At 43.9% G+C, this 21,342-nt stretch overlaps 2 protein-coding genes across 3 annotated transcripts in view; one reads left to right on the forward strand and one right to left on the reverse strand.

Annotated features, from left to right (window-relative positions):
• Positions 1–4,189: 4,189 nt before the first annotated feature.
• Positions 4,190–9,428, reverse strand: TEN1 (TEN1 subunit of CST complex). The gene is made up of 4 exons (XM_056856900.1): positions 9,336–9,428; positions 7,806–7,963; positions 7,742–7,749; positions 4,190–4,330 (listed from the first exon to the last, which is right to left on the reverse strand). The coding sequence occupies exons 1-4, from the start codon at positions 9,425–9,427 to the stop codon at positions 4,220–4,222; spliced, it is 369 nt and encodes a 122-aa protein (XP_056712878.1). The 5' UTR covers position 9,428; the 3' UTR covers positions 4,190–4,219.
• A 2,982-nt stretch (positions 9,429–12,410) lies between these two features.
• ACOX1 (acyl-CoA oxidase 1) overlaps positions 12,411–21,342 on the forward strand; it is a 39,448-nt gene continuing 30,516 nt past the window's right edge. The window contains exons 1-2 of one of the 2 annotated variants that reach the window (XM_056856846.1): positions 12,411–12,531; positions 15,910–16,069. In XM_056856846.1, coding sequence (XP_056712824.1) covers positions 12,417–12,531; positions 15,910–16,069 — 275 coding nt within the window. In that variant the 5' untranslated portion in view covers positions 12,411–12,416. The remainder of the gene's footprint in view (positions 12,532–15,909; positions 16,070–21,342) is intronic. The other variant, XM_056856839.1, reaches the window with a different exon arrangement.

The raw sequence follows: 21,342 nt of genomic DNA on the forward strand, positions 1-21,342 counted from the left end.
ACCACCAATAGACTTCTGGATAAGTGTTTTGACAGTATTTAAAATTGCCTTATATCATTATTATTATAAAAAAACATTACATTTTATCTATAATTCATTAACTGTGTGCAAAGTGTCGTCAAGTCGCAGCTGACTTATGGTGACCCCTTTTGGGGGTTTTCATGGCAAGAGACTAACAGAGGTGGTTTGCCAGTGCCTTCCTCTGCACAGCAACCCTGGTATTCCTTGGTGGTCTCCCATCCAAATACTAACCAGGGCTGACCAATTCATTAACAATACTTGTAAAATTAATTTTTGCCAGTTTATCCCAAAATGCGATGGCCTTTAGCCATGTTTTTTTTTTAAACTCTTCCATATCTTTACCATGTAAAGAATCTGTAAGTTTGGCCATCAGTATATACATCCACAATTTCTCTCTCCAGTCCTTAATTGAAGGTTTATTTACTTGCTTCCAGTTTTTTGCTATTATAATTCTTGCTGCCGCAAAGCTATATTGACATATAACTCTATCACATCTATCCATATTGTCTTTAGGGATCGCCTGAGAAATTTTTATGCGACCCCCGCATATATAGGTATATAAAATAGGCATACAAATAGGGTTGCCAACGGCCAGGTGGTGGCTGGGGATGTCGTGCTGTTACAACTGAACTCCAGCCGATAGAGATCAGTTCACCTGAAGAAAATGGCTGTTTTGGCAATTGGACTGTATGGCATTCGTCAGGCTCCGCCCCAAAAACCTCCCGCCGATGGCGAAGAGGGACGTGGCAAACCTATATACAAATCAAATATTTACTGATAATAAATCATAAATACAATTATTTTAAAACAGTTATTCGGTATACATATAATTTTACCATATACTGTTGCCAAATTTTTCGTGACCCCCACATTCAGTTACGCAACCCCATATGGGGTCGCGACCCACAGTTTAAGAAGCTTTGACCTAAACCATAGGTCAAATGTCCAACTAGAGTTGTCAACCTCCAGTTGGTGGTTGGAGATCTCTCGCTGTATTTCCCAACCCCGAGATGGCAACCCAACCACCAACCAATCAGGAGACTGCAGAAAGTAGGTAGGAACAACTGATGTCACAGATTTTCTACCTATGCTCGGACACTACATCTGAAAAATTGTGAAGGTAAATAATGGAAATAATTTTAGCTGGATTTACCTGTTGCTATATAAGAAAACAGGCTTTTTTTGCAGAGCCTTGGAGACAGCATTATTTGTAAAGCACACTGTTATCACCCACAACACACCCATTTCATTTTTTCTGGCCCCAGCATGATCTCCGGTTTTGGTGGCAGCACTTCAAGCTACACCCCAGAAAAACCAAACATAACCCCAGAAACACAGCCAATCCTGCAACAATATACGTGTTAATATTTGTGTATATCTTTCATGGGCACCTATTGGACAATGCCTGAAACTAATAATACTTTCCCCCTCATTCCTCCCTTGCAGCTAGGAGCCATTCTGTAACCTTTTAAAGAGGTTTTAAAATGTTTTTAATATGCAAAAAAACCCACGTAAGAGGTAACTTTTAAAATGCAACACACATACCAATAGCAAGGCTGCCCTTACCAAATGTTCCACCATTTCAGAAATATGTTCTCATATGGGGGGGGGGGTAGATTGTTGGTATTGTCTCAGTGAACATTGTGGCCGTGAAATGATCATTTGTATGCAGCCACTGATGCCATTTTGAAATCCACAAGTTTGGGGGTAGTGATAAGTGTAGATTTTCACTGTTTAGGAATGGAATGATATCTGTAATTTGTATTCATGATTGTGAGCACAGAATTTGAGGGGAAGGAAAATAGCCATTCAGAACTGATCTGCAATGTAAGTGTACAATCTTTGTATGTAGTATGGGGACTCAGCCAAAGGTTCACTGGCATCCAGAACTGCTTGGTTGCCTTCTGAGAAGATCATATAAGACATGCTGTTAAACTGGAATCAAATAATAAAAAGCCTATTATTGCTACTTACCCTCAGTTGACAACAACAATATCAGAAATGGAAACTCCATGCTAGGATAAATGCCTTGGTGAATTAACATGTTTGTATTTGTCTCCTAAATGGTTAAGAATTCTGGCCATCTAAGGAAGATAGATGGAGCACCACCATTGAGATGGATCTATTCCTTTCCTTGGAAAGTTTCATTGCATGATTAAGTAGTATCAAGAATAGTACCACTGCCACAGGCCTGAATACCTGATAAGATTATATATGGAGTTAATGAAACATATCTTATTTGTAGAGAAAGGTTTTGAATTCTAATGCAACTACTGGTTAATGTCACTAATGCTTTTGTTTATTTTCTGTTATTTGTTTATAACAGGCATGTGCTGATTTTCCATCAAGAAACTCACAGGAACTCACACAATATGAAAAGACAACACAGCAAAACAAGAACCATAACACACTGCATAGCAGGAACACCCTCTCTTTTCAAGATCAGAAAGGGGTACGTAACACTACCTGTGGACCTGGTATGAATTTTACAAAAGCATAATGGATGATGTAAAACTAAAATTCCAGGAATCAAAGAAGCCATGGAGTGATACTACTGACTTGTTAAGCAAGGATTCAAAATAGCTCTCAACAAATGCTAGTCAACATCCTTTTGGGGTCCTTATCCTGTACAGTATTGCTACAAAGTCATGAAGCACACAAGAGATAGCCAGCCACCTCTCCCATAGTGATAATGTTGCAAAGGAATGGACAAAGTTACCCATCCCTGAGCAGAGAATGAACATCTGAAGGGAGAGCAATGAGACTGTTTTGTGAGTCTGTCACAAGGGAAGGTCAGACAGCATTTCAATTCTGAGATAATTGTCAAAGTTTATTTCTACCACAAAATATTTAACAGTTTGCTTCTGGACACTAAGGATTAAGGGCTACTTCCATTATTTCAAAATACTGTGTATGAAGTGTTAATAAATGTATCTACTTCCAAAGAAGTATGAGTTTTATACCATGATTCTGTGATGCCGTAATACAGGGATGGGGAACGTCTGGCCCAGGGGCTGTACGCGGCCCCCGAGGACATTTTCAGTGGCCCTCGGAAGCTCCAGGGCCCAGCCGCGGAGGCGAAGCACAGCGCACCCCCCCCCCGAGGGTGTTCCTGGGGCCGCAGCGCCCTTTGGACCTCCTCTCGTCGACTGTTGGTCGGCGAGAGAAGGGGGAGGGGGAGGGACACTTCCCCCAAGGCTGCCCCCTACAGTCGTGGCATGCAAGAACACCGCGGCACACTGTAAGCCCCTCTCGCCACCTGTCAAGTGGCAAGGGGGGGAGAGAGGCCGGTGGCTCCCAGCGACGGAACATGCGCGGGAGCCGATCGGGCTTGGAGGGCCTTTTGTGGACTCGGGATGAGGGGGGTGGAAGGGCGTGGAGGCTGGGGCCAGTTGCACGGGGCTGCGTGTGCTGCCGCGTGTGTTGGGGGAGGCGGGGAGCCTGGGGCCCGGTTGCGTGGGGCCAGCGTGTGCAGGTGTGTGTGGGGGGAAGGCTTTTCTCTCTTCCTCTTTTTCTGTCACTCTCCTTTCTCCCCCTCTCTCCCTCGTCCCTTTCTTTGTCTGTCTCCGTCCGTCCTTTTCTCCCCCTCCATTTCACTGTTTTCCTTCCTTCCTCTCTTCCTTCCCTGTGGATTGGCTGCGGGCTGCGCCCCCCTGGTGCCTGCTTTGCTTGGGGCCCACCGCTGGCTGCCCTCCTGCCTGGGAGGGAGGGGGGAGCGGGGGTGCCCTCCAGGACTTCTCTGCGTGGCCTCCCCTGTGGTTGCCAACCTCCAGGTGGTGGCTGGAGACCTGGCAACCCTAGCTTCTCCCCCCACGCGCCGGGAGATCTACACCTGGTTATGGCCCCCGAATGATGTTATAAATGAGCAAATGGCCCTTTTCAGGAAAAAGGTTCCCCACCCCTGCTGTAATATGTCGGCTTCTAATACAGAAATGCATTCTAAACATGGATGTGACTTATAAACATTATAAAATACAATGGGAAATACCCAAAACACAGAAAGCAAATATGCATTCTCTGAGCAATAAAAACATTATGTACTTTAAAATGCTCATTACATTAATGAGAGCAACGCAAAATGGTACAGTATATGACAGAGAACTGAAGGCAAGGGATGAGCTGGCTATGTTCAATGTAACAAGAACTGTCAGTAGTAAACCCCTCTTAAAGCACTGAACTAGGAATTGCTTCCCTCCAGTTACTTCTCTCTCTCCTGGAAATATTTTCTCTGTTCCAATATGGCCTTCTCCAACATTGGTAGGTTTATTCCTTCCACACATGTAAACACTCGGGCCTTCAGGACCAACTTCTCACCTTTAAATATAAAATGAAATCAGTCAGATATGTGATAACTAGTTTACATTCTCCACAATCAATAATACAACTTGAGATAGAATCAATATTATGATACTGTATTGGGAAGCATGGACACAGTACACAGCCAGAAATGTGCATGAAATAGGAATAGAAAATAGGAAGAAGAAAAGTTGGTTTTTATACTCTCCTTTTCTCTACTGAAAGAAGAAGAATAAGGAGAGTTGGTTTTTATATGCCAACTTTCTCCACCACTTAAGGAAGAATCATACTGGCTTACAATCGCCTTCCCTTTCCCCCCCCCCCCCACAACAGACACCCTGTGAGGCAGGTGAGGCTGAGAGTGTGACTAGCCCAGGGTCACCCAGCTGGCTTCATGTGGAGGAGTGGGGAAACAAATCCAGTTCACCAGATCAGAGTCCACCGCTCCAAACCACTACACCACACTAGCTCTCTTAAAGCGGCTTACAATCACCTTCCCTTCCCCCACCCCCCTCAACAGGCACCTTGTGAGGTACATGTGGCTGAGAGAGTTCTGTGACTAGCCCAAGGTCACCCAGTAGCCTGCTTATAGGCCGACTTTATCACTTAAGGAGGAATCAAACCAGCTTACTATCACCTTCCCTTCACTTCCCCACAACAGACACCCTGTGAGGCAGGTGGGGCTGAGAGAGCTCTAAGAGAGCTGTGACTAGCCCAAGGTCACCCAGCTGGCTTCATGTGTACGAGTGAAGAAACCAGCCCGGTTCACCAGTTTATCATCTGCCGCTCATGTGGAGGACTGGGGAATCAAACCCAGTTCTCCAGATTAGCATCTGCCGCTCATGTGGAGGAGTGGGGAATCAAACCCGGTTCTCCAGATTAGAGTCCACCACTCCAAACTACCGCTCTTAACCACTACACCATGCTGGCTCTCCTTTCCAGAGAAGAAGCTGCTTCTGAGAGTTTGATTATGATTTAATTTGGCAAATAAAAGACAAGTCCAGCCTCAAACATCAATATTGTTCAGTCCACCAATGCTACACTTTGAACAAAAGGACAATATGTTTGTTTTGTAAAAACCACAGCATGGGCATGTAGACACGTGTACCAGAATCACTGGGCACACGTGTGTTTCCAAACTGGTGCCAATCTCCCGGACTGGTCATAGCAACCCCAAACAGCATACGTGTGCACTCCATCCCAGTTGCGCACCTGCCCCAAACGCTACGGGGAAGGCTCTCTAGAACGAGAGTGAAACTGACACAACCGCTCCTGTGTATCCCGAGCTGCCGGCAGCTGAAAAACCGAGGCCAGGTCAACCTCTCCAGTGAACCACAGAGACTCCATTTCCTGTGCATCTCCGTTCCAGCAGAAGCCATGTCAGAAAAACCGCAAGATCACGTAGCCTGCACTAACGCCCCCCTCCCTTGCATCATCGGACTGATTAAGCAAGCCATCCAGAGACATTGAGATAACAACCAGGAATCGCTCCTCCGGCCATGCGAAGTGACGATCCCCGGACGCAGCGAGATCGCGCCTATTGTTTTAAATCATTAAGCTCATCACCGAGAATCTCCCGGTTCCTCCCGGGTTGCACAAGTCACTGGAATTAGAATAGTTTTCCCAAATTATCACCACCCCACCCCGGCAGCCAACCATTAATCCTTTTGTCACCTGGAAACCACGGAGGGGTAATCCAATCACCCCACCCCAGAAAAACAGTATAACTGGGGTCGCCCACACCCATAATGTTACCTTAGGTCTTTCCCTGGCATATTTGCTGTCACTCTGTTGGTTTGGGTTTTGCGCAGCCTGACCACGATCCCTCCCGCCTCGCTGTCGAGCCCACGGAAACCCCTATCCCTCGCCCCTCTCTATTTCTCTGTATCTTAGTCTACTGGAACTCAGGACAACTCCTCTACAGGAAAGGTATCGTATAGCCCGTCATCGCCTCCTGCCACATTGGCAATTGTCCCTCTCTTTCTCCTCCCTTTTAATTCCTAGATTCTCTGTATGTTTGTGTTGCATCACTGAAAGCTTGAAAACAAACTCTCTTAATTTGGATTCCCTTTGCCTCTGTCGTTATTCTAAGGTCACAGAAGACGGACTCTGGTATAAATTGGTTGCATTCTGCTTTATAAATATTATAGTTACCGATTGCTCAGCTAATTTCCCCAATCAAAGAGCATTTCGGGTAACAAGTGGATGGGGAAGGCCAGGCTGACATCACTACTTTGCAACGGGTAGAAAATGTGCCAAGTTCTTGTACCTTAACGTATTGGCTTTGCCTTAACGTTCTCTCGGTGGTGACAGCTTGATAATGCGTAGGCCCCCATTCCCAATACCTTAGGTCATAGCAATAGTAGACTGACAGGAGATCTAAATCCAGCCTGCTGTAACAATGAGTACATCACCAGTTTAACTAATTTGGACTGTTGTCACTTAGTTTTACTACTTTTAGTGGGTTCTTGGGAAATTTTCTAAATAAATATAATAAATAATACCTGTTTACAACTAATTTGTTCTGAAGCATGCATGTGTTCTGAAATACTTTTGACGTTACATGTCTACAAGTTAATAACAATGTAATGAGTTGGTCCCTGTAATTTTGAAATGTCCACATGCTAAGCTGATGGAGAGCAATGATTTCTGGGACATTTACTCTCCTAGCAATAGGAAAAAAGAGAAGTGACAACAAAACCTGGTCTTTTTATAGAACCTGTATCTGTTACTGTGCGTGTGTGATTTTGCTGTCAAGTTAAAGCTGACTTAAGAACATAAGAAAAGTCATGCTGGATCATACCAAGGCCCATCAAGTCCAGCATTCCGTTCACACAAAGCGCAGGACACCCAAGCTTGGTTTCTATCACAGAAAGCATGCAGCCAATTACAAAGCAGCATGTAAAGAGGTAAGGATTCAAATGCTTCCTGCTTCCTTAAAGCTCTTTCTGAGCAGAAGAAAGGCTTTTTAAAAACAAGGTTTGGATTTCTTCCCCCTTTTCAGATTTCTCCGGTTTTTGTTTTTTCTTCTTAAAATGCTTTTTTATTTGGCAACTGGGTTTTTTGGGGGGCAATTTTCTCTCACAGTAAACACTACAAAGGAAGCCAATTACAAAGCACCATTTAAAGGGGCGGGGACTTGATTTGAGCTTGGAGAATGCTGGTGCATAGATTCCCAACAGGAAGATGTGGGTCCAGCGAGCAACGATCCTCAGGTAAAACTCCCATGCATAAATGACCTTAGTGAAATCCAGATGGTAATCTATATGTCATACCATGTTGTGAAGATAGCTTGATTAAATTATGCTCTTTACTCCTATCTGTCACAGTTCTAGAAAGCAAAAAGGAATCACAAACCGGACTGGAAAACTATCTTATGAATAAGCCAATCTGATTTCCATTCTAGCAAAAGAAGTGTCTCAACAATGGTCTCTCTATTCCCAAGGTACATTTCCTTGGCCCACAGAAGAAGGAAACTCAGATCTTACCATCCCCAAGTTCAGTTTCCCCCAGGACAATGTACAGAGACCCAAGCTGGGCCTGGAATGGTTCCACAAACTTGGTACAGACGGAGATGTGGTGCTGAACTGAACTGTGCTGAGCTGTTAAAATGGCTTTGGAGCTGACCAAATCATAGGAGTGTAACCTGAAAGGCAAAAAGTTAAGTTGCAAACATGCTTATTAATATCGTATTTATTATAACATTTATACTCTCCACATACATAATTATAGAAGTCTGATCTAATAAGGACTGTGCCATGTATCCTGATGAATATTTGGATTAGTTTTTTTTATTAGGTGCTCAAATTAAGCATCTGCTTTGAACTTGTTTTAACAAGTAGTAGTTGAGGAGGTATTAATTTATTAATTTACCATTTTAAACCCTTCCTTTGGCAGATTAAAAAATATAAAATCAATGCAGTCAGACAGCATAAAACATCAAATAAACAGTGCAATAGGACTAACAATGCTAACTAAAGACAGCGGGTGTGGGGGTTAGAGGGTCAGAGGAGGATCTGGGGTAACCCATGTTCAGATCCCCAGTCCACCATGGAAACTTGCAGGGTGACTTAGGGACTTTGGGCCAGTCACATTCTTTGATCCTAACTCACCTCACACAGCTGTTGTGAGGATAAAATGGAGGAGAGGACACTGATATGAGCCTCTTTCAGTCCCAATTGAGTAGATAGGCAGGTATAAATGAAGTAAATAAATACAATTTAAGACAGGACAGAAAATGAATTACAAAAACAGAAGTCAATGCAGTAAAGGCAAGATTATCCAGTCATTTATCAGAACAACAAACTACAATCCTTGTCTCTTATAAAAAGAACTCCCCTGAATCATTCCACTATACTACAGCTCTAATTCCTTGCTTAAAAAATGCCCTCCTGAACATTTCTGTTTTGTGCAGAAATGAGGGAGCCTTTCTGGCCTCCTCAGGCAGGTTGTTCCACAAGCCGGGAATCACCTGATGTAAGGAATGGCGCTGTTAAAGAAATGAAGCCGAACAAAGTCTGCCTCACAGATTTTTTTGCTTCTGACGCAGAACCTCTGTAATGAAAAAAGTTTGTAATAGCTCAATGGTGGTACAGTTACATTTCTCCAGGTTGAGAAATGAATGTGAATATCATACAAGACAGGTTAATCTGCTGATGTAAGGAAACTAAAACATGAAGTGAACCTAGTGTATGGAGAAAGGCAGACAGTGTTAAAAAACGATCAGGAAGGAAAGAAATAAAATTAACATTTCACAGGAATTTTAAAAAAATCAAAGCAATGATACTTTTTCTGGTATTTGCATGTGTATGAAGGCACTCTTATAAATTTTAAAGTGAAACACGTTTGGGGGAAAGTGAGAGAAAGGAAGAAGCATGGCTAGCTCAGTCAAAAGTAACAGAACCTTAATATAGAGAAGGAAATGAGTGCAGCAAGGGTGAGTGGGGAAACCCAGCCTCCTCTGCCTTTTATAGAGGCTATTTTTTCATATTTACCACTGCAGTTGGAAGTGCACAAACCTGCCAAATGTTCTGAGAGTCTTCCCTTCAGGGACCGATGCCAAGTTTACCTCCCAAGGAAAGTGATACTTTGCTGCATCAGGTAGCATCATTACAACTTCTCTTGAGGGTGGATCCTCCAGATACCTAGACCAAATTTGACGCAAGTATTTAAAAGGGAATTTTCCACTTCAAAGTATACCTATCCAAACCTGCACCAAGCAAGGAGATCCTATTGTTGTCTGTCATATAGAAGCGAAACTTATTTTTTGTTCACTTATAGTAGGGTTTTTTTTAAACATTCACCATACGAAAAGCAAACCCTACCAGGCAATTGCTTATATGATATCATTTTAAGTCGTGCACAAACATTCTGACTGGTTTGTTTCATTTGTCTTCATAACCCTGCACAATATGTAACTTTATTCGGTTTTACAAATCAGATGGTACCAATGCAATAACTATCATACTATTCCTTTACTCCAGAGCATCTCAGCCCTTACAAACACAATTGATTGCCCTTAGGTATTTCTGGTACAGTGGCACTAAACCATGCCTAGGTTTTAATTTTTTGTCTGTCAAGTTTTGCCCAAGGTCAGTACCTATAATATATAACTACAGGCCATGATCATGATGCAGGGTGGTGGCGGTGGAGGTTGTGTACCGAAGGGGGAAAGTGCCTAGCCAGTGAGGTATAGTGGCTAGTGTGTTAGGCTAGGATCTGGGAGACCCAGGTTCAAATCCCCACTCTGCTGTGAAAGTTTGCTGGGTGCCCTTGGGCTGGAGTTGCCCGCTCCTGGATGGGAAATACCTGGAGTTTTTAGGGGTTGAGCCTGAGGAGAACAAGGTTTGGGAATGAGAGGTACTTCAATGGGGTATAACGCCATTCCACCTTCCAAAATAGCCATTTTCTCCAGCTAAATTGATCTCTGACACTTGGCGATCAGTCATAATCCTAGATCTCCAGCCACCACCTGGAGATTGGCAACATTACCTTGGGCCAGTCACATATTTTCAGCCTAATCTACCTGACACCATTGTTTTCAGGATAAAATGGAAGACAGGAAACCATGTAAACCGGTTTCAGTTCCATTTGGGAGAAAAGCAGGTTATAAATGAAGTAAACAAATAAATAAATAGCACAAGAGAGAAATGTGCAACAAAAAGGGAGGAGGGCTTGAAGTTACAAGGAGCAATTTAACTGTGCTGTAATGTTGATCCCAGTAACAGAGAAAGGGAAGCTTAATTTGCTTGGAGTTCAGCTTTCCTTTGCAAGCCGCGCAAGCCGACATACCTATCCCTCCTCACGCTTATGTTTGCGTAATTGCAAGCAACCCTCAAAAGACAAGTCTATCTACCAAGGAGAGCAATATGGTCTGAAATTCACAGGGCTCCTGTCGCACTTTCAAAACCAACCAAACTTCATTCCAGCACAAACGTTTGCAGAGTATATAGCCTACTTCTTCAACAAATGTGCCCTCTTTATGCAGTCATTTTTGGTAGGAGGCGCAGGGTGGAATTGGGGGCAAGAAAAGAAGGACCTACAGGGGGAGTATATAAATCCAAATATAATTGGGGGAAACACAAAAGAAAATCGTTTCAGGTGGCCAGCAATGTTAAGTCTCTTCATAGCAGAACAAAAATTGGAATCCAGTAGCACCTTAGAGACCAACAACATTATCCAGGGTACATGCTTTCCTGAGTTACAATAATAGAGTTGGAAGGGGCCATACAGGCCATCTAGTCCAACCCCCTGCTCAATGCAGGATCAGCCTAGAGCATCCCTGACAAGTGCTTGTCCAGTCTCTGCTTGAAGACTGCCAGTGAGAGGGGAGCTCACCACTTCCCCAGGTAGCCGATTCCACTGTCAAACAATTCTTACTGTCAAAAACTTTTAATATCCAGCCAGTACCTTTCCACCAGCAATTTAAACCCATTATTGGGAGTCCTATCCTCTGCTGCCAACAGGAACCGCTCCCTGCCCTCCTCTAAGTAGCAGCCCTCCAAATACTTAAAGAGTGCCATCATGTCCCCCCCTCAAGCTCCTCTTCTCCAGACTAAACATTCCCAGCTCCTTCAGCCTTTCCTCGTAGGGCTTGGTCTCCAAGTTAAAGCTCACTCCATCAGAACAGAGCAAACTGTGACCGTTTCAGTGAACGGACGTCAAAATTAGCGACCGCATGTTTAGGCAGCTTAAATAAACAAGTATAGAGCTATAAACAAGTATAGGGATGCAATGCTGATTCTATGACTAGGCAGTTCATGAGAGGGAGGGCATCTTGGCCATCTTCTGGGCATGGAGTAGGGATCACTGGTGGTGTATGTGTGTGTGGGGGGGGGAAGGAATTGTGAATTGGGCAGGGGGCTGGACTAGATGACCCTGGTGGTCCCTTCCAACTCGATGATTGGATGCCTCCCCATAAAACTCCCCGCTTCTACGCGTCGCCTAAACGAATTTATTTAGACGAAATTACCTACTCATGCGGCTCGGGGCGTCTGCCTCTAGCAACCCTGCACAGACCTCCCGGACCCCCTCCCCTTTCCCTCCTCCTCTCCCCCCCTCCCCTCCATTAGCACCGCCAGCCAATCAGGGAGCGGCAGAAACCGACCCCGGCGCCCGTTCTGCTAGCTCCGCCTGCCGCAGAAGCAAGGGTGAGTGGGAGGAGGGGCGGGGGCGGCCCTCCCCTAGCGGGCACGCCCACCCCTTGTCACGTGAGGGCCGGTGTGGGCGGGGCCGGGCCAGATGAACCCTGAGCCCTGTCGGGCGCTATTCTGTCTCCCTTCCTCCTCCTCTCCCCCCTCCCCTACATTAGCACCGCCAGCCAATCAGGGAGCGGCAGAAACCGACCCCGGCGCTCGTCCTGCTAGCTCCGCCTGCCGCAGGAGCAAGGGTGAGCGGGAGGAGGGGCGGGGCCTCCTCCCGCCACGTGACCGGCTTTCCGCTAGCGGGCACGCCCACCCCTTGTCACGTGGGGGCCGGGGTGGGCGGGGCCGGGCCAGAGGAACCCTGAGCCCTGTCGGCGAGGTTGGGTGCAGTCGCTGCCCGGGCTCCCTGCCTTCCTCCCTCCTTGGGCGTCGGAGCGGAGCTGCCGCTGCCTCTCCATGGCGATGAATCCGGACTTGCGCAAGGAGCGGGAGGCGGCTACGTTCAGCACGGAGCTTCTGACCCACGTCTTGGATGGGGGCGCCGAGCGAACCCGGCGCCGAAAGGAGATCGGTGAGTCTGGATGCGGCTACGGGAGGCGGAGGGTTCTGGCCCGGGCCTGCTCCCCGCCGCCCCGCGCCCTCCTGCAGCTGTCTCAAGTAGCCAAAGTTCTCCTCCGAGACACCAGATCGGATGGGGGTGATGAATCGATTTGTCTGCATTAAGTTGTTGTTTTTTAAAAAAAATACTAATAAGCAGTAGGTTGGAAGGGGGCGGGACAAGGCAAAGCCCTGGCTTTCAAGGTGGTGGTTGCGGGTACTGTATCTGGCCCCATAAGAGGTTTTCTCCGGTGTATCAGATGGGTTTTTTTTTTTTACCGCACTTGTATTCCCAGCGATGTATTATTAAGAGTTTGAAAACGTTATAAAAAATACTGTTCGCGCTTTCTATGTATTCCCAGCGATGTATTAAGAGTTTGAAAACGTTATAAAAAATACTGTTCGCGCTTTCTATGTATTCCCACCGATGTATTAAGAGTTTGAAAACGTTATAAAAAATACTGTTCGCGGTTTCTATGTATTCCCACCGATGTATTAAGAGTTTGAAAATGTTATAAAAAATACTGTTCGCGCTTTCTATGTATTCCCACCGATGTATTAAGAGTTTGAAAATGTTATAAAAAATACTGTTCGCGCTTTCTATGTATTCCCACCGTTGTATTAAGAGTTTGAAAACGTTATAAAAAATACTGTTCGCACTTTCTATGTATTCCCACCGATGTATTAAGAGTTTGAAAACGTTATAAAAAATACTGTTCGCACTTTGGCCCCTTTAGCTGTGAAGACCATTTATAAGCCATGGTATCCAAAACCCCTTTTAAAGCGATGTTTTTTATAACATTTTCAAACTCTTAATACATTGCTGGGAATACAAAGTGCGGTAACCCCCAGGGAGGAGTGCCTTTTCTAAAGCAGTACCGGGTCTTCTAGTTCAGCTCCTCAAATCTCCCGTTAAAGGGATCAGGTGATAAGAAAGATGTCCGCATGTCAGAGTAGACCGTACTTGAGTTTGATACACCACAGCCGTAGTTTCTATAGGTGCTTATATTGCTTCCCTTTTTTTAAATTGATCGAATAAACTTTGTCGTTAATAGACCAGCTGAGTGTCGCCACTCTAATGTTTATTTTCTTTAGTGCTGTGCATACCCATGTGTAACTTTTAACTGCCTCCCAGCACTATCATTGGTGCTTTGTTTCCTGTACATCTTTATCTAGCCCCCAAGGAATACAAGACAGCATACATAGTACTCCCATCCTGTATTTTTTGCTCTCACACCAACTCTTTGTGGTAGATCATGATGGGTAGCCGTGTTAGTCTGTCACTGGCAGTAGAAAAGAGCAAGAGTCCATTAGCACTTTAAAGACTAACAAAATTTCTGGCAGGTATGAGCTTTCATGAGCCACAGCTCACTTCTTTAGATACAGGTAGAATATGCTTCCATCTATCCTTAAGTAGAGACAAGTGAATTAGACACACAATGTAAATGTAAAAAGCAAGTAAATGACATTAGCAGGTGTGATTGGATTAGGTGTGATAGGCAGAGGGATAGAAGGTGTGGAGAAATCAACAATGGTAATGTGACAGGAATCCCAGATCTCTATTAAGTCCCTGAGAATGCATAGTCTTGAGCTTCATTATTAGTTGTAATTCAGCAGTCTCTCTTTCCAATCTCCCTTTAAAGTCACTATGTAAGAGAACTGCTTCGCGGTAGGCTAGTCTTGAGAGTGACTGGCCCACGTTCACCCAGTGAGCAAATTGGGGATTTGAGCTTGGATCTGCCGGTCCTACACCCAACTCTGTAACTGCTAGTGGGGAATGGGAACTTTCTTTCATGGCTGGATCATCCAGGTTCACAGGCTGGTCACTTTGCTGCAGTAACTCTCTTGGTTTTTGAAAGGGTGATATTCAGTCTTGTTTCCCCCATCACACCATCTGCTCCAAACGGAACTTCATCCTCTAGCCTTCATATACTTGTGCAATCTATTTCCATAAGTAACATATGTATATTCAACAACAGTGGGTTCAGAGCATACTGTACACAGATTTCAACATCCCTGTAAATTTAGGCTCCAAGATAGTGGTTGCCTGAAGGGAATTGGGCTACTTATCATTGAGAGTTCAAACTGGGATTTTGTGGTTTATGTCTAAGGCTGTTACCACACTAGGTATTCCCAGCGATGTATTAAGAGTTTGAAAACATTATAAAAAATACTGTACGTACTTTGTTTGGCCCCTTTAGCTGTGAAGATGTCTTCCAACCATTTTTTAGCCGTAGCATCCAAAAACCCTTTTTAAGCGATGTTTTTTATAACATTTCCAAACTCTTGATACATCGCTGGGAATACCTAGTGCTGTAACAGCCTTATTCTCTTAATCTGCAGTTGTGAATAGGGAAACAGAGAATAGTGATTTTTCAAGAGCAATACAGAAGACTCTACTGCAAAAGGGCAAGTGGGTAGAGCCTGTGTATTGATTGTGGTTTGCTGAATATCTGCTTTCATTACCCTCTTGGACTGACCAAATTAAGATCACTCATTTCCTTTTTATACTGCTATTCATACAAGTTTGAACCTTTTGTGTTCTCTTCATTAATCTGGGGTAGCACTGATAACCTGACATGGGTCTTACCATTATCATAGATTAGGGTTACCACTTCACAAATAAAATTGTGAGCATGTGGAAAATATCTGCCTTTTGTCCTTACTTAACTGTTCTTATTGTGGGTGCATCGTGGTGATTAAAAATGAAAGGGTATAACTAATGTGTTTTAAAGTATATTAAATTGCAATCATTGAGTTTCTGCTAACCAGAACTGTGAGAATTGCTGAAGAGGCTTTGCATCCAGCAGGGCGGCCATTTTCTGCAGGGGAACTGATCTTTATCGGCTGGAGATCAGTTGTAATAGCAGGAGATCTCCAGCTAGTTCCTGGAGGTTGTGTGGTGGTGTATATTTTGATTGCTCAAGTACCTGGAGGTTGGCAGCCCTAGCCTTGCACCTTGTTGCCACTTTCCTTCATTTTCAGTCGTTTGGCTTTTGCTTGGGTCCTTCCCCCTGGCAGATGTGGATTGCTTATCATTGAAACTCATTGTGTGATGCCATACTGGCTCGTAGTCCACCTGAGAAGCTCTGGGTGATAGCGGTCCGCACTGATGTATAAATGACTTATGATCTTCACTGTGTTGTGATGTCAGTGAATGTGATGGTAGCCATAACTGAGTAAGACACTACCACCATTTTACTGCTTCATTATGATATGATTTTAGCAAATTCATGCAAAAGCTTGCCAATGGTGAGGCCATAATGTAAAGGCAGCTACATAACTTTCTCACGTGGAATTCTGTTGTTGGCTGAACACTGTTTCTCTTCTTTACTTCTGTTTTCCCCTGCAGAAGCCCTTGTTTTTAATGACCCAGACTTCCAGCATGAGGATGTTAATTTCCTTTCCCGCAGCGAGCGCTATGCACTAGCTATCAAGAAGAGTGCGTACATGATCATGAAGCTCCGAGAACTTGGAATTGCAGATCCCGATGAAATTTACTGGTTTAAAAGGTATCTGTCTTCAGCGTGGCATTCATAATTTAGCCCACAGTTCAATACAATTAAGGGACGACAGGACTTAATTTTCTCGTTAACTAACCTTTTAGTTCTCAAAGTCTTTAATGTTTCAGAGCAAAGGTGCTGGATTTACTGGTTAAGGCTTCCCTGAGTTAAACACCTAGATAGGATACATAATGTCAGACTTCCTATGCAGTGATAAAGGTAACATTGTTTACTGTCATCTGGTTACATAAAATAGCAAAATTCCTGAGAGAGAGAGCTCGTGTTACATTTTAGGCGTGACTAATAGATTTTTTAAAAAACACCTCAGACTATTGAAGGAAATCAGTAGCACTTTTCTGAAGCTTTGATATGCAGTCTTAATTGCCAGCTAATAATTACATTCAGGTTTTCATCAATTCTCTCTTTGACATCAAAGAGGCTTTCATTTTCTGCCACTTCTTTCCTATCTTCTCAAATACTTTTTGTGTGTGTGTGATGTTGAAATTATTTTTGTTACTCCAAGTGTGACTTTTGGAAAGCCATTGATGTACATTATGTTAGTGGCATTAGTCAAGGCTGAAACGCACATGTTGCTCATAATCTGGAAGTCTGCCAGCCTGCTGTGAACCTAATCCTGAAGTTTAACTGCCTTTTGACTACTTGAAACAAACTTAGTTTGATAACTGTTAGCTGGAGACTCATTTATACTGCTGAGTTCAGAGTTCTGAAGGCAGAATGATTAACCCTTTCTCTGGAAAACAATCCTCATTTGCTCCCATTGATGTCAAATGCGTTCTGTCCTGCTGTAGCATCTTTAACACACTGTGAAATGTGGATTTGCTACGATGCTGCAATTCCATCACAGCTCAGCTGTTTCATGAAACCAGCTATGGTTTTGAAAGAAAATAAATGTCAATATAACACCCTTAAAGCTGAAATTTTTGGCAACTGTGTAGGCCAAGTCCAGAGTGTTAAATCTTGGGCACGGTACATACAGTGGTGCCTTGGGTGGGCTTTGCCTCCAGCTTGTCTGAAGAAGCAGTCAGTGGTGAAGTGTCAGAGACAGGAGAGCCATCTGGCTGTCATAAACAGGTATAAGGCCCCCTGCTTTTCTCCAGATGTGCTACAGATCCTTGCTACCTTTGTCTCAGGTGAGCCCTCCTCAGAAGCGTGCAATAGACTAGACAAATCAGCCTACTAAATTCAGGCTACCTTCTGCTGCAGTTCTTGTTTCCTCTGCCACTGGCACTGTGTGCGCAGGGGGTCCTTGGGAAACATCAGTCTTAAGCAAACAAAAGTGCCAGTGGCAAGAGGAAGCGAGCACCACAGCAGAGGACAGCTTTCACAGTGACTGGAGAGAAGTGTGAGGGGAACATTGTTGAAGAAGAAGAGTTGGTTTTTATATGTTAACCTTCTCTACCACTTAAGGAAGAATCAAACTGGCTTACAATCACCTTCCTCTCCCCACACAGATATCCTGAGAGGTAGGTGGGGCTGAGAGAGCTCTGAGAGCTGTGACTAGCCCAAGGTCACCCAGCTGGCTTCATGTGGAGGAGTGGGGAAACCGACCCCTGTTCACCAGCTTAGCGTCCACCGCTCATGTGGAGGAGTGGTGAATCAAACCTGATTCTCCAGATCAGAGTCCACTGCTCTAGACCACCCCTCTTAACCACTTCACCACGCTGGTTCTTGTAGGGTCCAAAGCACTGACTTTAAATTAATTCGTGATCAGGTTGTTAAAAAGCTTCCTGGATGCTGCATGGCACTTTTAAAGGAGTGGCTTCCCCTCTGACCTAGTTCAGATGTAATTGCTGATAATTTTTTTCTCACTAATTAAACTGAAGCAATGAAGCAACTCTGGCTAAGCGGACAATAGTCCCATGTGTTTTGCATGGTGCATTTTAAGATAAGTAGGAAGGGTTCTTTAAGATGAGTAGGAAGTGTTGCACTGCAGGACATTCCAGTCTATTCTGCAGCAATCCTGTCACTGGGGAGAGAAGTTTAGGGAAGCTACTAAATCATTAATTTTAAGTTGATAAGTGGTGACGTTATTTTTGTGCAATATAGTGCTTCTTAAATTGATCTAATCTAAATTTTGCTCTTTGTCTAGCTCATGTTGTTAACCTGCAGTGTGTTAAAACCCTACATTAAAGTAAACATGCTAATTGTTTCCCAGGCTTACAGAATGGAGACTTGTATTCATACTGAGCGAAAGGTGGTGGTTTTCCTTATTAGGTAATCATCCTTCTCCAAGTGTAGGTTGAAGTTCAGTAAATGGGGCAAAAGTCAGGTGGGTGGTGTTCAGTTTCTCCTTCCCTCTTTGGTAGGCTCGACCAGCTTGTGTGGCAAAGTGTAAAGCAGGCAGTCGAACCTGGGACCTTGACAATTCGATCTGCCTTGAATCTGGCTGCTCTCCCTTTTTGCATGAGCTCCTGTTCACTGAAGTGTTCTAAAAGATTTCCTTGAGTGCTGCTTTTCGCATGGAAAACGTTCTAATTAAATGGAAAGTAGCCTAGAGATGTAAACTCTGTGCTGTGTCTAGCCATAGAATCCTGTTGGCTTCAATCAGAATATCATGGCTCTCATTCCTTTCTTTTTTTTTTAAGAGGGGTTTTTTTTTTTTTTGATGCGTTGTTGGGGAAGCTTGTAGGTGCATAGGCAGTATTTGCTAAGGACACTGAAACCAGGTCACTTCTTCCACTAGTGAAGAGTTCAGCGTGCTCCTTTTCACAGGCCGCTGCTGCACCTTTTCCCAGTCCCTTGTTTATATCTTCCCAGTATTTTCATTCCTGTTTCTTTCCCCAGTCCGTAACAAAATCAGACTAGAGGTCTCTAAACTTATATGTGTGTGAAATAGTGTTCCTGATCTCTCTGTCAAACGCTTCCTACTTTTCCATGACACTAGCAGCCCCATTTAGGATTCTGTGTACTCTTCTGGGGCCCTTCATATTTAAAAAAGCAAAGTACGGAAAGGGCAATTAGAATTATAGTGGTGTTGGAACCCTTTCCTTATTTTATATCCTGCTTTTCTCAGAGAAGGACTCTAATTGGCCTACAACAAGAAAAATGCCGCATCAATAAACCAGGTCACAGCAAACGGAGAGCAAAACATCTCAGGTTAGTCCTAGATTCAGTGGCTGGCTTGAAGTCACAGGATGCGGACCAAGAGCTTGTGCCTTTGGCCATGCCCAAGCTTAATGAGGTACCTGAGACAGGAAAGGATTCCTCAGCAGAGATGTTTCACAGCTGGGCAAAATTCTCCTTCTTCCTTCACTTCCTTCCTACCCAGTTCCTTGTCAGGAAAGGCAAAAACGTTTGGTTGTGGGAATGTGACAGAGTTCTACAAGAGTATAGGGAAAGACAAAAAGGGATATTGCTGTCTCTTTCCTAATGCTAGAACTCTGGGTCACCCAATGAAGTTCATTTTCAGCAAGTTCAGGGAAAACAAAAGAGAACAAAATATTGTCGAAGGCTTTCACGGTCAGAGTTCATTGGTTCTTGTAGGTTATCCGGGCTGTGTAACCGTGGTCTTGGAATTTTCTTTCCTGACGTTTCGCCAGCAACTGTGGCAGGCATCTTCAGAGTAGTAACACTGAAGGACAGTGTCTCTCAGTGTCAAGGGTGTAGAAAGAGTAATATATAGTCAGAAAGGGGTTGGGTTTGAGCTGAGTATTGTCCTGCAAAAGTATTGTCCTGTAAGTATCAAGATAATGTGCTAATGAGGATATGGTATGTTAATATGGAACCATTGTATCCTGAAGTGATCTGTTAATGTGTGTAATCCAAAACTAATCTGTATGGCTATTGTTGAATGTTGTCTTTGTCTGGAGGTTTTTCAGGGCAGGAAGCCAAGCCTTATTCATTCTTAAACTCTCCTCTTTTCTGTTAAAGTTGTGCTGATGTTTGTGAATTTCAATGGCTTCTCTGTGCAATCTGACAAAATAGTTGGTAGAACTGTCCAGTCTTTCAGTGTCTTGGAATAAGACCCTGTGTCCTGTTTGTGTCAGTCCATGTTCAGCCACTGCTGATTTCTCAGGTTGGCCAAGTCTGCAGTATCTTTCATGTTCTTTTATCCTTGTTTGTATGCTGCGTTTTGTGGTCCCGATGTAAACTTCTCCACAGCTGCAAGGTATACGATATACTCCTGCAGAGGTGAGGGGGTCTCTTTTGTCTTTTGCTGATCGTAGCATTTGTTGTATTTTCTTGGTGGGTTTAAACACTGTTTGTAGGTTATGTTTTTTCAAAAGTTTCTCCATCCTATCAGTGACTCCTTTAATAAATGGCAAGAATACCTTTCCTATGGGAGACTGTTTTTCTTGAGTTTTCTGATTTTTGTTTGGTTCAATGGCCCTTCTGATTTCATTCTTGGAGTAGCCGTTTGCTAGCAGTGCGTGATTTAGATGGTTAGTTTCTTCCTTGAGAAACTGTGGTTCACAGATCCGTCTTGCACGGTCCATTAATGTTTTGATTATTCCTCTTTTCTGTCGGGGGTGGTGGTTGGAGTTTTTGTGTAAGTAGCGATCTGTGTGAGTTGGTTTCCGGTAGACCTTGTGACCTAACTGAAGGTTTGATTTACGGATGACTGATAGGATGGAGAAACTTTTGAAAAAACATAACCTACAAACAGTGTTTAAACCCACCAAGAAAATACAACAAATGCTACGATCAGCAAAAGACAAAAGAGACCCCCTCACCTCTGCAGGAGTATATCGTATACCTTGCAGCTGTGGAGAAGTTTACATCGGGACCACAAAACGCAGCATACAAACAAGGATAAAAGAACATGAAAGATACTGCAGACTTGGCCAACCTGAGAAATCAGCAGTGGCTGAACATGGACTGACACAAACAGGACACAGGGTCTTATTCCAAGACACTGAAAGACTGGACAGTTCTACCAACTATTTTGTCAGATTGCACAGAGAAGCCATTGAAATTCACAAACATCAGCACAACTTTAACAGAAAAGAGGAGAGTTTAAGAATGAATAAGGCTTGGCTTCCTGCCCTGAAAAACCTCCAGACAAAGACAACATTCAACAATAGCCATACAGATTAGTTTTGGATTACACACATTAACAGATCACTTCAGGATACAATGGTTCCATATTAACATACCATATCCTCATTAGCACATTATCTTGATACTTACAGGACAATACTTTTGCAGGACAATACTCAGCTCAAACCCAACCCCTTTCTGACTATATATTACTCTTTCTACACCCTTGACACTGAGAGACACTGTCCTTCAGTGTTACTACTCTGAAGATGCCTGCCACA

This window comes from Euleptes europaea, chromosome 1 (assembly GCF_029931775.1).
Source record: "Euleptes europaea isolate rEulEur1 chromosome 1, rEulEur1.hap1, whole genome shotgun sequence".
Classification (NCBI taxonomy): domain Eukaryota; kingdom Metazoa; phylum Chordata; class Lepidosauria; order Squamata; family Sphaerodactylidae; genus Euleptes; species Euleptes europaea.

Bases quoted from the DNA above. Each gene is read 5' to 3' on its own strand.
- TEN1 (XM_056856900.1), bottom strand. From the start codon at position 9,427: ATGATGCTACCTGATGCAGCAAAGTATCACTTTCCTTGGGAGGTAAAC. The intron at 7,964-9,335 runs GTTTGTGCACTT...TTTGCCTTTCAG, and splicing joins ACTCTCAGAACATTTGGCAG to GTTACACTCCTATGATTTGG.